Here is a 13273-nt window from a genome sequence, read left to right as displayed (position 1 = left end):
TGTGAAGGACCTCAAAGTAAAAATGAATAATTTACAAGAGTTTTTGTAGAAACGGTATTTTCATTGTCTACAGTGTACACTAAACTTTTGTTCTTAGGGAAATATGTATTCGTAACTTTTATATGTCTATTATTTTTTTAAACCAGAGTCCTTATTGGAAGGAAGCCCTTAACATATTAAAACTGGTGGTATCTCGCTCTGCAAGTCTTGTTGTACCCAACGATATTCCCAAGACCTATGGAGGAGATATAGGTTCTCCTGAAATATCCTTCACTAAGATTTTTAATAATGTCTCTAAGGAGTTGCCTGGGAAGACCTTAGATTTTCATTTTGATATATCTGAGGTAAGATGCTCAGGAATTGATACAGGTGCTCTATTAGAAACGTTCATTTGTTCATTTATTCATTCTCTCATTCAACAAGCATTGAGCTCATACTCAGTAGTAGATGCTGTGATAGGTTCTGTGAAAATGGGGTAGGGGTGGGGAGAAGGCCTACTCTCAGGAGGCTTACAGTCTCTTGGGGAAATAGGTCAATAAACATTGTGGTAAGTGCTTTGTCTGGAAGTAAGTTAAAAGTACTATAGGAATATATAGCGTGTACATCTAATCTGAGCTGAGTGTTGAAAGATAAGTAACCCCAGATGTATCTGGAAGTTTGAGGAGGAGAGATTAAATCTAAGAAAAAGCAACATGTGTGAATGAAGGTTTATAAGTGAGAAAGCATAGTGCTCTGGAAACTTCCATAGCATGGAAGCACAGAGTACAGAGAATGGAGGTAGAGTTTAATGAGAGATGAAGCTGAAGGCATAAGGAGAGACAAGATCATAGGGACCTGGCCTGCCATAGTAACAAGATGGTTTTAACTTGAAGCAGTAGGAACTCTTAAAGGATTTTTAGCTGGAATAGGACATACTAGGATTTGTATTTTAGGAAAGCAACAGGTTGGAAAATAGACCAGGGAGGAGGGAAGAGAAATCAGTCAGGAATTTATTGGAATAATTTGGGTAAAGGATAACATTGGACTGTCCTTAGGCAATTGCAGAAGAAATGAAGAGAGAAAGAATGGTTTTCAAAAAGACTGTGGAAATAATTGACGGGATTTGATGGGAAGGAGAGGAGGTGCTTAGTGAGGAAGAGACATCAAGGATATGTTGGTACCATTCAAAGAGTATGGGAATTCAAGGAGAACAGATCTTAGCAGGGAGGCGGAGGGTGGCGGTGAGTTCAGTCTTGGATATATTGACTCTGAAGTGACTGCGTAACATAGCAACAGAGGTGCCTAGTAGGCAATTAGATTTTGAGATCTGAAGTTTTAGAGGAAAACTTGGGTAGAAGTAAAAAAACAAAGGTTTTTTTTAGTGTTTGTATAAGTGGATAGTTGAAATCGTGGAAGGAAAAATAAGGCTAAAATAAACTGAGACCTGAGAAGCCAATATCTTAGGGCTAGACAGAGGCAAGGCCCACCAGTCCAGAGGGAACCTGGGCTCCAACTATGTCACTTATTAATACAAATCTCATGTAAAGGCTTTTGATCCTTGCTGGGAACCCCAATATTTTCTTTTCTCCAATACCTGAGCCCACTCTTGGTGGCTTTGGTGGCATTGAAATGGTCTTTTACAAGCCAAAGGAAGAATTTTTCAAGAGGGAAGTTATTGATCAAGTATTGCAGAGGAGTTAAGAAAGATAAAAATTGAAGATCTAATCACATTTTAATTGATTAGGATTTTATAGATTAAAAGAAATTTTTTTTGCAGGTTAGTCTTGGTATTAGAATTTATCCAAAGCTTATTAGTTCTTTTTTTTTTTTTTTGATAGAAATTATGTTTATTGCTAATATTTTAGTTAATATCATCTGAGAATTTCTAACAGAGTACAAAGCATGGGAATATGATAGAGAAACTGGGCTTTCCTGTTCTTCTGAGTCAGAAATAGATGATGTAACAGTTATTTTGTTTGAAGCAGTGATGTGAGTTCTCAAAACATTTGATATACTTCATTTCAGTTTCATCAAAAATTCCTAAGTACCTGCTAGAGATATACTTGAGGCACAGAGATGAATCACTTGTGGTCCAGGGGACTCACATGTAGTAGGGGAGACAGGCACCTAAACATATCACCATCACATGGTAAATGTCCAAGTATCATGACACATAGGTGGAAGTGGGATCAGAAAAGGCCTCCTTGAAAGTCTGCAGTCACCATTAAAAGATGATTAGGGGTTTGCTTGGTGAATATTCCATGCAGAGGGGGCAACATGTGCCAAAACACAGGTCCATAAAAGCACGGTATGTTTGGGAAACAATAGGAAGTTCAGTTTTGCTGGAGTGTGAAGTTCAGGAGGGAGTGCTGGAAGTTGATGTTAGGGAGATAAGCAGGAACCAGATCATAAAGGGACAGTATAACATGCAAATGAGCTGGCATATTCAAGACACTTCACAAAGCCAAATAAATGTAAGTGAGTTTTGAATCATCACAGAATTTTTACTGAAATAAATTTTAGAAATATTATACGTCAGATTTGTAGTAAGACAGTAATTATATAGATATCTTTGTCTTTGGAGTTACTTATCTTGAATATTTGCGAAAGCACATTATTGAAGTACACTTAACAATATGCATTGAAAAAACACCAGAATGTTAACAGACATTAAGTCTGAGTGGTGAGATTACAGGTGATTTTTATATTTTCTGAGGTTTCAAAGAGGATATATTTTATAACCATGGGGGGAAAGGTGGAGGTGGTGGTTCTTAAAGAAAGCAGATCTATCTTTAAAATAGGAACAAGTTCTCTGATAGTCTTCTCAGAGACTCGTTTCCAATAAAGTGAAATCTCTTGATTAAAAAAAAATACATCTACCTCATGCTAAGTACTCTTTCTCCTTATGCAGTTTTTTCATTGTTTGTAAAAAATGTCATTATAGATACACTATTAACCCTTTTATATTAAAATATGTAAGTCAAACACTGGCATTTTGTTTCTGTGTAGACACCAATTATTGGAAATAAATATGGTGATCAGCATAGCGCAGCTGGAAGAAATGGGAAACCAAAAGTTATTGCTGTTACTAGAAGTACTTCTTCAACTTCTTCTGGTTCTAATTCTAACGCCTTGGTCCCTGTTAGTTGGAAAAGGCCACAGTTATCACAGGTACATAAAAGAATATCAAAATTGAACGTTCATATAAGAAGAATCAGTTTTGTTTTATGTATGAAAAATTGAGAATTTATCTTATTTTATCAGTAATCCTAACATTTGAATTTTTTTTTTCTTTAGCGAAGAACAAGAGAAAAGCTCATGAATGTGCTTTCTCTCTGTGGTCCAGAATCTGGCCTTCCGAAGAATCCATCTGTGAGTAATTGTGAAGGCATGTGTAAAGGTTTAAAAAATCACGTTAGTCCATGAAGAAATGGAAATTATTCTGTCTCCTTTTCTAATTTACCTTACTTATGGTATTAACTAAGAATGAAAAAATATTACTTGTCTTTGTGACACTTGGCCGTTATGCTAGTTAAGGATTCAACCAGTTGGACATTAACATGAAGACCACATTAAAGCTCTGACTTGACCGACAGATGAGGCCTACAGTGGCTCTTAGGGCACTAATGTCCTGTGTGCAGAGGGACAAAGCTGATGGATGGCCTTTTTTTTTTTTTTTCGGCGGGGGTCAGGTTGTATTTTCTTCCAACGAGGATTTGGAAGTTGGTGACCAGCAGACGAGCCTGATTTCTACAACAGAAGACGTAATTCAGGAGGAAGAAGTAGCCGTGGAAGATAACAGCAGTGAACAACAGTTTGGCGTTTTTAAGGATTTTGACTTTTTAGATGTTGAATTGGAAGATGCAGAGGTAAAGATGTGGGCTTTCTGTTATAGTATCATAGAAAAGTTGCAACTGTATGAGAATTAAGGATTTGACCACAGACTCTTTCCTTATTAAGGTCAGTGTAAGGTCAAAAAGGTAAAAATCTAAATTGGGAACTAAAGGTGTTTAGTACATTTAGTCAATAGCAGAATAAGGCTGAAATAAGAGGAAAATCTAATTTTTCATCTTTATCTTAAAAAATATACAGTAAAAAATTGATTTCTTCAAAAGTATTTTTTAATTTAGAGTCTACTTAGACTTAAATGTTTTATATGAGCTATACAAATTAATGTGCAGCAGCATAGTAAAAAAATCATATTAAAATTTATCAAACACAATTTTAAAGTATAAATATAAACACTAACACTAATTGACCATTAAGAAGGCTTTGGCTCTCTAGAACTCTTTCCCCTGCAAAATGGCTGATATTCTTCCTATGACATTCCTCACCACTTTTTTCCTTATGACGCAGCCAGATCTCTCAAATGCCTCACATCATTTAATACCCAAAGGGCTTTCTCTTCTAAAATGATTCAGTTTAGATTAAACTGATAGTTGTGTCACTTTAGATGCTTTCTAAATGGAAAATGCAACTCAAAAAGTGGATTTATTAGTTCATAAAACTGAGATGATCCAGAGTTAGTACTTATTTAGATATGGCTCGGTGAAGTCTCTGGTTATTTCTCTGCAGTTCACTAGGCTCTGCCCTTCTCTGCAAGTCAGCTCGACCTCAGACAATGGCAAGATGGTTATGTCCACACGCAGCAGTGTTCAGGGGAAGGGAGGGTTGCTTCCAGAAAGGCTCTCATAAAAGTGAAGAAGTTGCTCTCCTAAATGCTTTTAGCACACTTCTTGTCCTTAGCCCAAGTTGGGACATGTGCCAATTTGTAAAACAATCATTGTGGCAAAGAGAATAGGATCGCCCTGGTTGTCTTAGGCTATTTGGAACCTATTCCTGTAGCTGGATGTCAATCCCCTAAACCACAATCACCTAAACCTGAAACGTTTATGTCAAATAGGTAAAAAAAAGTTCATTCTAAAATTTTTACAAATATCTATATGCAAGAAGCCCAAAATGCCTGTATCAAGTATCCATACCATGTCATTGACATATCTCTCTCCAAAGAATTTCATCTCACTCGTGTAATTCGTATGCATTCATCAACTCTCTTGAAGGGATGTTTCCTTTGGCTCTAATAGGTGAAGTGGGGGAATGAAATGTAATGGCCTGTGCCATGTCACACCCTTAGTTGTCAATAGGAGATAGTTTAGGGAGGTCTTCCTATATGCTTCAGCCTCCTCTGCAGATATGAGAATATGAGCCTGGTGCCTCAGAGCCAAACAGATTCCCTTACACTAGCTTAGGAGCTATAAGGCTCCTATATAATAGTTCTCTGTTTGTATATTCCCAAAGACACAATTGTACAGGTTCATAGGAGCCCAAGAACAAGTATTATTCAGCACCTTATAGGGCAGTGGCTTTTAAACTTTTTTTGACTGTAATTCATAGTTAATACATTTTATATCACATCCATGTATATATATATAGACACACCTTTAAAAGTTTTGAGAATATGCATCCTTACTCTATGCCATGCATACTGATATTTTCTATTCTCTTCCTTTCATTTCCATTTTTTCCAAAAAGGGCAGGTCACCATCCTCTAAAATTGATTTCACTCCCACAATTTGAAAAACATGTAGGAAATAGGATAGACTTGCACAATCAGGCAAAAAAGTGTGGTGGGTTGAAGAGACCTGCTGCCCTGCCTCAAGGGCATGAGCAGCTTCTAAATTCTTCTGTAGTTATTTGCTTTTTTCAGTTCAGATTTTAAAATTTCTAAAGGCAGGCTGTTGACATTTTTGTAATGGTCAGGTTATATTTTTTTGTTTGCTTTTTTTTTTTTTTTTAAGAACACTGTAAATGCTTTCGGGTTCATCTAGTACTCTAAAATGTCAGTAGTAATAAATGTGGCTTTTGATTAGAACCTTAGTCAGACTGAATTAAAGACGCTTATTGTCGTTCTGTCTTTAATTCAAGTCACTGTTATTTGGGGAGGGTAGTGCTAATTTATGCCTCATAATGAGGCCAAATCAAATAATAGAGATTTTCTAAAACCTAAATATAGTCTTGCTTAAAACATGGTAACAGGAAATACTTTGCTACAAAACAAACTTAACGGCTGATGAGACTTCTAAAATATCCCCCAACCTTGAAAGCCCACAGTGTGTATTCATTCATTCGCCAAATATATATGAAGGGTTGGGGCCATTATTATGTGTTATGCTACATAATAATATTTGAAATATGTTCTAGGAAGGCAGCTTTTCAGACTCTGACCTGCAGAGCCCTAAGTTTTCTAGGATACCCTGAGAACAGGGCAAGATCAAGGGCCAAATAGGCAGAGCTCCTGGCTGGCTTTTTCAACCAGAGCTGCTCTGGTTTTGTTCATCAGTTTTGCATGGTTGACTTTCATCTTAAATTGAACTTGAAATAAGTATTTCTCTGCTTTATTAAAAAAAAAAAAAAGATTTGAAAACCTCTATTCTGAACAATCCCTCTCGAACAAAGGAACACAAATAAATCATATTTTGCTAGCCAACTCACTGTAATTTGTCATATCAGGGCTTAAGTAAGAGTGTAAGAATTACATCCTTACAAAAGGAGGATCAGCTTAGAATAACAGTAATATAACTTCCATAAATCCGTTAGTGGGCTGAAATTGAAATTTGTCATATTTCCTCTTGACCTTTTGAAGTTGGCAAAGGTTATGTTTTGATAGCTGTAATCTTGATTTTAAACTATTTTATAGTAAAAAATGACCATTGGGTTTAGCCAGAACCATCCTACAGACTAAAATAATTGTGACCCTGTATGTTGTCAACTGAATGTGGATATTTTAAGTCAGTTTTGCCTTGTATCAATTATTAAATCTATGTAAACTTTGAAGATTTTCTTAGAGTTTGTGTTGCCAAAGTGTATCATAGAAATGTTGTTTTAAGTGTCTGTCTCCGAGTTTTTCACAATATATTTTGCATAAAAAAAAGTAATTTGAATCACATATTGGCTTCCTGCACAAAGCTTAATCCAGAGCTTGAATCAGTCTTTGGGTTTGAGAAATCACGACGAGTTTTCCCAAAAAGTGTAGCGTATATTTAAATGTTTGTCTTCGTTCTTTCTAATTCTGTGTGTTTTCCTTTTTGCTAACCAGGAGCTGCAGGTAAGTTGCAGCCTGGTATTGTGGATTGTTTATTTGTTGTCGTCTGTGACGTACTTGTCTTCTTTGTAGTCTCATTTGTGTTTGTGTATTAGAATAGAAGTGGCCTAGATAGTAGATTTAGTTGGTCCCCAGTAATACAAGATAGAAAGTCAAGAAAATTATTCAGTTAAAATAGGTTATCAACCAAATATTTTGATCTCTTTAAATATAAGTATTTAATGATGTTTTAAAAGTTTCAAGAAATTGAAGGGCTGATTGAAACTCTGCTTATGACAATGCACTAAGTATTTCTCATCTTGGTATATGTTTTCCTAGTGTATTGCATTAACTATATTTATAAGCATGCATTTGAGGACTTAGAAATCCTGTCTTGCGTTTCCAGGGAGAAAGTATGGACAATTTCAACTGGGGAGTCCGCAGGCGCTCACTGGACAGTATTGACAAAGGGGACACTCCATCCCTCCAGGAGTACCAGTGCTCCAGCAGCACCCCCAGCCTGAACCTGACAAACCAGGAGGATACAGACGAGTCCTCAGAAGAAGAAGCGGCTCTCACAGCAAGCCAGATACTCTCACGCACGCAGATGGTATCAGTTACCTTTTTATACAGTGACAGTTGGTCTCATTTTCCTCTTAACCTCCAACTTAGCAATTAATGTTTCATAATTTTCTGATTTTCATTTCAGTTTGGGTCAAATGCACACACTGGAATGAAAATACAAAATTGCAGCGGTAATGGAGTATTCTATTATTCACGACAGAACTAAACATTTAAGTTGATACTAGGCCTCCTTTAGCAGCTAAGACATATTTTATATTGCTTCTCTCCTAGTAATGGTGGTTGTTCTGGGCACTTTTAGAGGCCCTCATCTTGAATGATGCATGTTTTTGGTATCAACGTGGATACCAATACTGCTTAATTTGCTACCGGCTCTTCTTTCCTAGTTAACATAGAAAGATAGAGCACAACTTTGGTCTCTTTCAAGATCAGGTCAGTTACATGGAGGTTCTGACTTGTATCCCAAGGGCTAGACAGCACAGACTTAAAGAGTCAGTGAAAAATGAGATAATGAAGGCTGGAAGGATAGTCTGTTCATTCAGAAATGTGAGGTGGAGAGGAAGGCACTCAAGGTGCAGGATAGCGGGCTGGAACTTGAAGATGGCACTATGAGGAAGGAGAAGGCATGGAAGGTATGGAATAGCCACCATGGTACATGTGGTAAGGAATCAGCCGGTGATGACCAGGCGCCAGCTACAGTTACACAGCTCCTATGTGAGTGCCTTTTTCATACTAAGCTCTGCCTCTCTTTAATTTGGACCCATTTGCTCCACACTCAGTCTGCTGGTAAAGTGCTGGCAGTGATGTTGAAGGGCAGGGGCCGAGCTGGCTTTAGACAAAGTGTCAGGTTGTCAGTTTGTGGTTGGCTTCCTGTCACCTCTCCTATTTTGTCATCTCACTGTTGCCCCAATGTCTTTCAACGAACTCCCCATTTAAGTATTAAATGATAAGCCATTGCTGATAACAATAGCAATAGTTATGACTCACTGAGTGTTTAAGATGCACCAGGCTCTGTTCAAGGTGTTTTACATGGGTTAGTCACTAGAACTCTCCCCGCAACCACACAAGGTAAGTGTGGTTATTGCAGTTCTGCATATTGAGTGACTTGTCTCAGGACACACAAATTGGGTTTGAACCAGGCCGTCTGCCTCCAGGTCCATGCCACCTAAGGCTTGGTCCTCCGTGGAACTGTTTTCATTTATAGGAATGTTGAGTTAACTGGCAACAGTGACTGAGTGAATGAGGCACAGGCCCTCCCTGAGCCCAACTGTAGGCTCGGAGGCTGGCATCGTGCCACCAACCTGCTGTGTAACTGTGGTCAAGTTACCTAACCTCTCCTGTAAAACAGGACTCCTGATAATATCTGCCTCATGGGAATTTCACGAGGAGGAGAGCCACCTAGCCTATGATAAGTGCTTAACAAAGGTTAGTTCTCATGAGAGCCGTGGGGCGGGATTGACTGTCTCCTTATAAAGCCAACTCTAGTCATAATGGTAGTGAGATAAAAAAGAATTTGAAGTTGCTTCCTCCTCATAGGAAAAAAAAAATTAGTTTTTGCCTTTGCCTACGCTGAGTCATGAACTTGATATTTCTTATGTCAAATATTGACTGTGAAAAATTTATAATCCTGCTTGAAAGAGGAAAAATTGTAATATTTTCTTTTTTCTAATTAATTACTACTAGTTTTTAAAGAATGTAAACCCACTAATGATGGACTGCCATTAGAACAACTTTATCGGCCCAAATCTTTTTGTCTTATTGAAGTTTTGTGGTATTGCTTCTTGCTTAAATAAGTGAACGGCCAGCCTCAACTTATGTGCCTGCCTCTGAATTAACGCTGCTTCTTGAGAACCCACTGCCTGCTTGGCGCTGAGCTCACAGGGAGGTAAAGAGCCCATGGCCTCACAAGTCCTCAGACCAACTGAAAACACGAGACCTCGCACAGATAGGAATTTCAGTTCAAGATTACCATGGTTAGGTAGAGCTCTTCCACTTGGATAGTTTTTGTTTGGCAACATTTAACCTACATTAATGGATGTTCCAGTTCTGTTGATGGGTAGCCGCTTGCATTAACAGCACCAATTCTGGTATAGACTAAAGGGTGGGGGGGAGGTAACCTTACAAAGTCAAAGAAGCTCTTTATAACTAAGCCCCCAAAATATCTTATGACATAGAATATGTTTCAGTGACCACCACTGCCTCAAAGGAATTCCTTATTTTACTGTTTCTCCTTTTAGTTAAACAATGATTCTGCTGCTGATGAAACCATGCCAGAGCATCCTGATTTACTTCTTCAGTCTCAAGATTCCACTGGCGGCATCTCAACAGAAGAAGTGCTTCAGATCAGAGATGAGACGCCAAGTTTGGAGGCTTCTCTAGATAATGCTAACAGCCAGCTGCCTGAGGTGGGGAGAGTTGGGGGCTGGTGCATGGCCAATCTGGGCTCCTTTTAGCACTGTTTCGTCCCTTGCTTTCCTTCCAAAAGAGTTTTCATCTGATACACTGATTATCTGATTTGTTTCCAGTATTTCTAACCTGTTGGGTTGTTTTAAATGAAATAGTCAAATCTGATGATATGAAAAGTTGATGGATTAAGGAAATGACCTACAGGTTAAAAATAATCTTGAGTGTTTTTAATGAGCATTTTGAGTTGCAGAATGTGATTAGGTTAATGTACAGATGCTTCTCTGGGGATGGTGAGCATCTTCTGTGGCGCTGTATCTTCTTCAAAGGACTGCTTTTGTTTTTTCTTCTCTCTGCTTTGTATTTGGGTTTATGTGATTGGTGCTATGATTGGGATTAAAACCTCAGGCCAGCTGTGTTAGCAGTTGGCTAAATGAAACCTTTTAAAAAGACTTTGGAACTACTAGTATTATGTTTTTTGGAAAGGCCTGTGAGAAGTAAGCCAGATTCCAAGCTAATGACTGACCAAAAATAAGTAAGTATTAGTTTTTTTAGTATGTTTCTTTTAAGATTATTATAGATACTTTTTTTTTTTTTTAACTATAATTGCTATAGCTCTGTCATATGTGCTTTTATGCGTTGGTAAGTATTAGGAAAATACTATATATTTTTTCAGCGTTAACTAAATTAATGTAGTTATTAGAGCTCTTTATTTTAGTAAGTTAAATTCTCATGTTCTTATTAAGCTGACAGTATAACATCTTTAAAAGTAAGCAGACATATTTTGAAATGAAGGCATTTTGGCAGTTTCTTAAATGCTCATACCAGTATGGCTGAAGTTTAGATAATTCAATTCAACAAATATTGAGATTTTACTAGATGCCAGGCATTCAGTCAGGTGCTAGAAAGATGAATAAGGCATGACCCCTGCTCTCAGGGAGTGCATCATCTATTAAGGGAGACAGAGAAGGTTAAAAAATAAGCATTACATTTCGGTATGAGAAACTCAACCATAGACATGTTCAAGGCTTTGTGAAAACTCAGAGGAGAGACTGATCAGTTGCGTGTTGGAGGTGATGGTGGTAAAGGACAGCCTTCATGGCCATTGGGACATGCCAAGCAGAGGGACTCCATGTGGAAAGCCACGGCAATGTGAAATAACATATGTTCAGGTAACAGCAAGAAATTTAGTATTTCTAGAGAATAAAATGGGAGGAGGAGGTGAAGGAGTAATGGGAAAGATAGATAGGGTCTAAGACATGAAGGGTCCTACATGCCATACTAAGACCTTATCTTGAGATGATAGGAAGTCATGAATTTTCATTCTTTCAAGAGATACCTATTTTGTGACAAGCACTGTATCAGATCCCTAGATGGGAATACAAGGCATAGGAGCATTCAGTCACTTAACCGACATTTAATTAGTCCCTACCACATGCTGGGCGCTATTCTAGGCTCTGGGCAAATAGCGCTGTGTGAAATAAACAAAGGCTCCTGGTTTTATGGAGCTTCATTCTAGTAGGAGAGACATAATAAACAGGTAAAACAAATAAAATGTAAATAATATATCAGAAACTGATCATCTTATTATTCATACTAAGAAAATCTAACAGTAATGCGGACGTGGTGAGGAGAAGTTTGGATAGGGCAGCATTTGAGGTGAAACCTAAGTGACAAGAAGGAGCCAACCCTTGAAGATGTGGAGGAAGAATGTTCCAGGCTGAGGAAGCAGCAGTTAAAAAGGCCCTGGTGTATCTGAAGAACAACAAGCTGGCCTGTGGGGCTGGAGCACAGTGAACATGAGAGATGGAGGGAAAAGGAGTTGAGGGGGGGAGGGGGGCAAGGTGCTCTTGAGGTCTGTCTTATGAGCCACATGGCAGATAACCATTGGAGGATTTTAAGCAGAAGGTTATGATCTGATTATGTTTATTTTTTAAAATCTCAGCCTTTTTTTGTGGAAAAAGGAAAGTAAGTTCTAGTACCTGCCACATGGAACCTGCTGTCTAGGCACCTATCATGAGTGGAAGGTTACAGTCTGGTTTATGTTTTGGTAAAGTCTCTATAATAAAGAAGTGTAGAGAGTGGATTGGAGAAGGCTGAGATATGGAGATAAGCTGGAAGAATATTAGCAAGAGATAAGGGGGGCCTGAACTTAGACCCAGTGCATGGACATGAGAAATGTTTATAGGAGAGAACCGACAGGATTTAGAGATGCACCTGAAATAGACTATAATCCTTTCAGTTGTTGGGAGGCTTGTTAAAGTGAGCATTAACTACTAGTTAATAATCTGATCTACTGTGTCTAGTTTAGATCATAGCATGTTAAAAGGTCAACCGATGGGCCGGCCCCGTGGCTTAGTGGTTAAGTGAGCGTGCTCCACTGCTGGCGACCCGGGTTCGGATCCAAGGCTCGCACCGACGCGCTGCTTCTCCGGCCATGCTGAGGCCGCGTCCCACATACAGCAACTAGAAGGATCTGCAGCTATGACACACAACTATCTACTGGGGCTTTGGGGGGAAAAATAAATAAATAAAATCTTTAAAAAAAAAAAAAAGGTCAACCGACATTCTCATTAGAAACAAGGGAAAACAGCAGACTGATACTAGAAGTACCTTCTTAACAAAAGCAGTATGGTTAATAGTTGTGTATTTTAAATGTATTTAATTAACAAATAGGGAAATCTTATAATTTTGGTTATTAAAATAGTTTTAATCATAGTAAGTAAACTGTCTCCTAGAAATAATTCATAATTATTGGAAATGAATTGGAAATTCATACATATTTCCATATATATAGTAAATTGTGTTATTTCAGGTGGGGCATTCATTCATCCAACAATATTTAATGGGCCTACTTCCAAGGCACTATAAAGTTTGGTGGGTTATTTCAACATGGTATGTCCAAATTGCCGTAGAAGGAAAAATTAATACCAATAAAAATTCTAGGTGTAAATATGGCTCTAGCACTGTAACATAAACTGTCTTTCCAAATAACTAATGCTTACCCTTTTAATGGCCAAATCTTTAAAAAAGAAAATTTCAGGTGGAAATCTTAAATAGGATGTATTTGAATATAAGCTGTTGGAATGATTAAGGAATGATTGTACTCTATTATTTAAAAAGTGCTATTCTGTGAGGATGCAAGAGTTTGCTGCTTTCCTTGCTTAACTAACTCCAGACCAGTTTTCCCTTAATCCAATTTGTGTTTTCCTGCCGTATTTCTGTGTC

At 37.9% G+C, this 13273-nt stretch overlaps 1 protein-coding gene across 1 annotated transcript in view; it reads left to right on the top strand.

The window, feature by feature from the left end:
• FRYL (FRY like transcription coactivator) overlaps positions 1–13273 on the top strand; it is a 247891-nt gene that overhangs the window by 213793 nt on the left and 20825 nt on the right. The window contains 6 exon segments of the mRNA XM_058547022.1: positions 147–344; positions 2989–3150; positions 3277–3351; positions 3672–3848; positions 7467–7670; positions 9880–10047. Coding sequence (XP_058403005.1) covers positions 147–344; positions 2989–3150; positions 3277–3351; positions 3672–3848; positions 7467–7670; positions 9880–10047 — 984 coding nt within the window.

The sequence above is a fragment of the Diceros bicornis genome, chromosome 8, assembly GCF_020826845.1.
Source record: "Diceros bicornis minor isolate mBicDic1 chromosome 8, mDicBic1.mat.cur, whole genome shotgun sequence".
NCBI classification, from domain to species: domain Eukaryota; kingdom Metazoa; phylum Chordata; class Mammalia; order Perissodactyla; family Rhinocerotidae; genus Diceros; species Diceros bicornis.
This window is presented reverse-complemented; position numbering and strand designations above follow the sequence as displayed.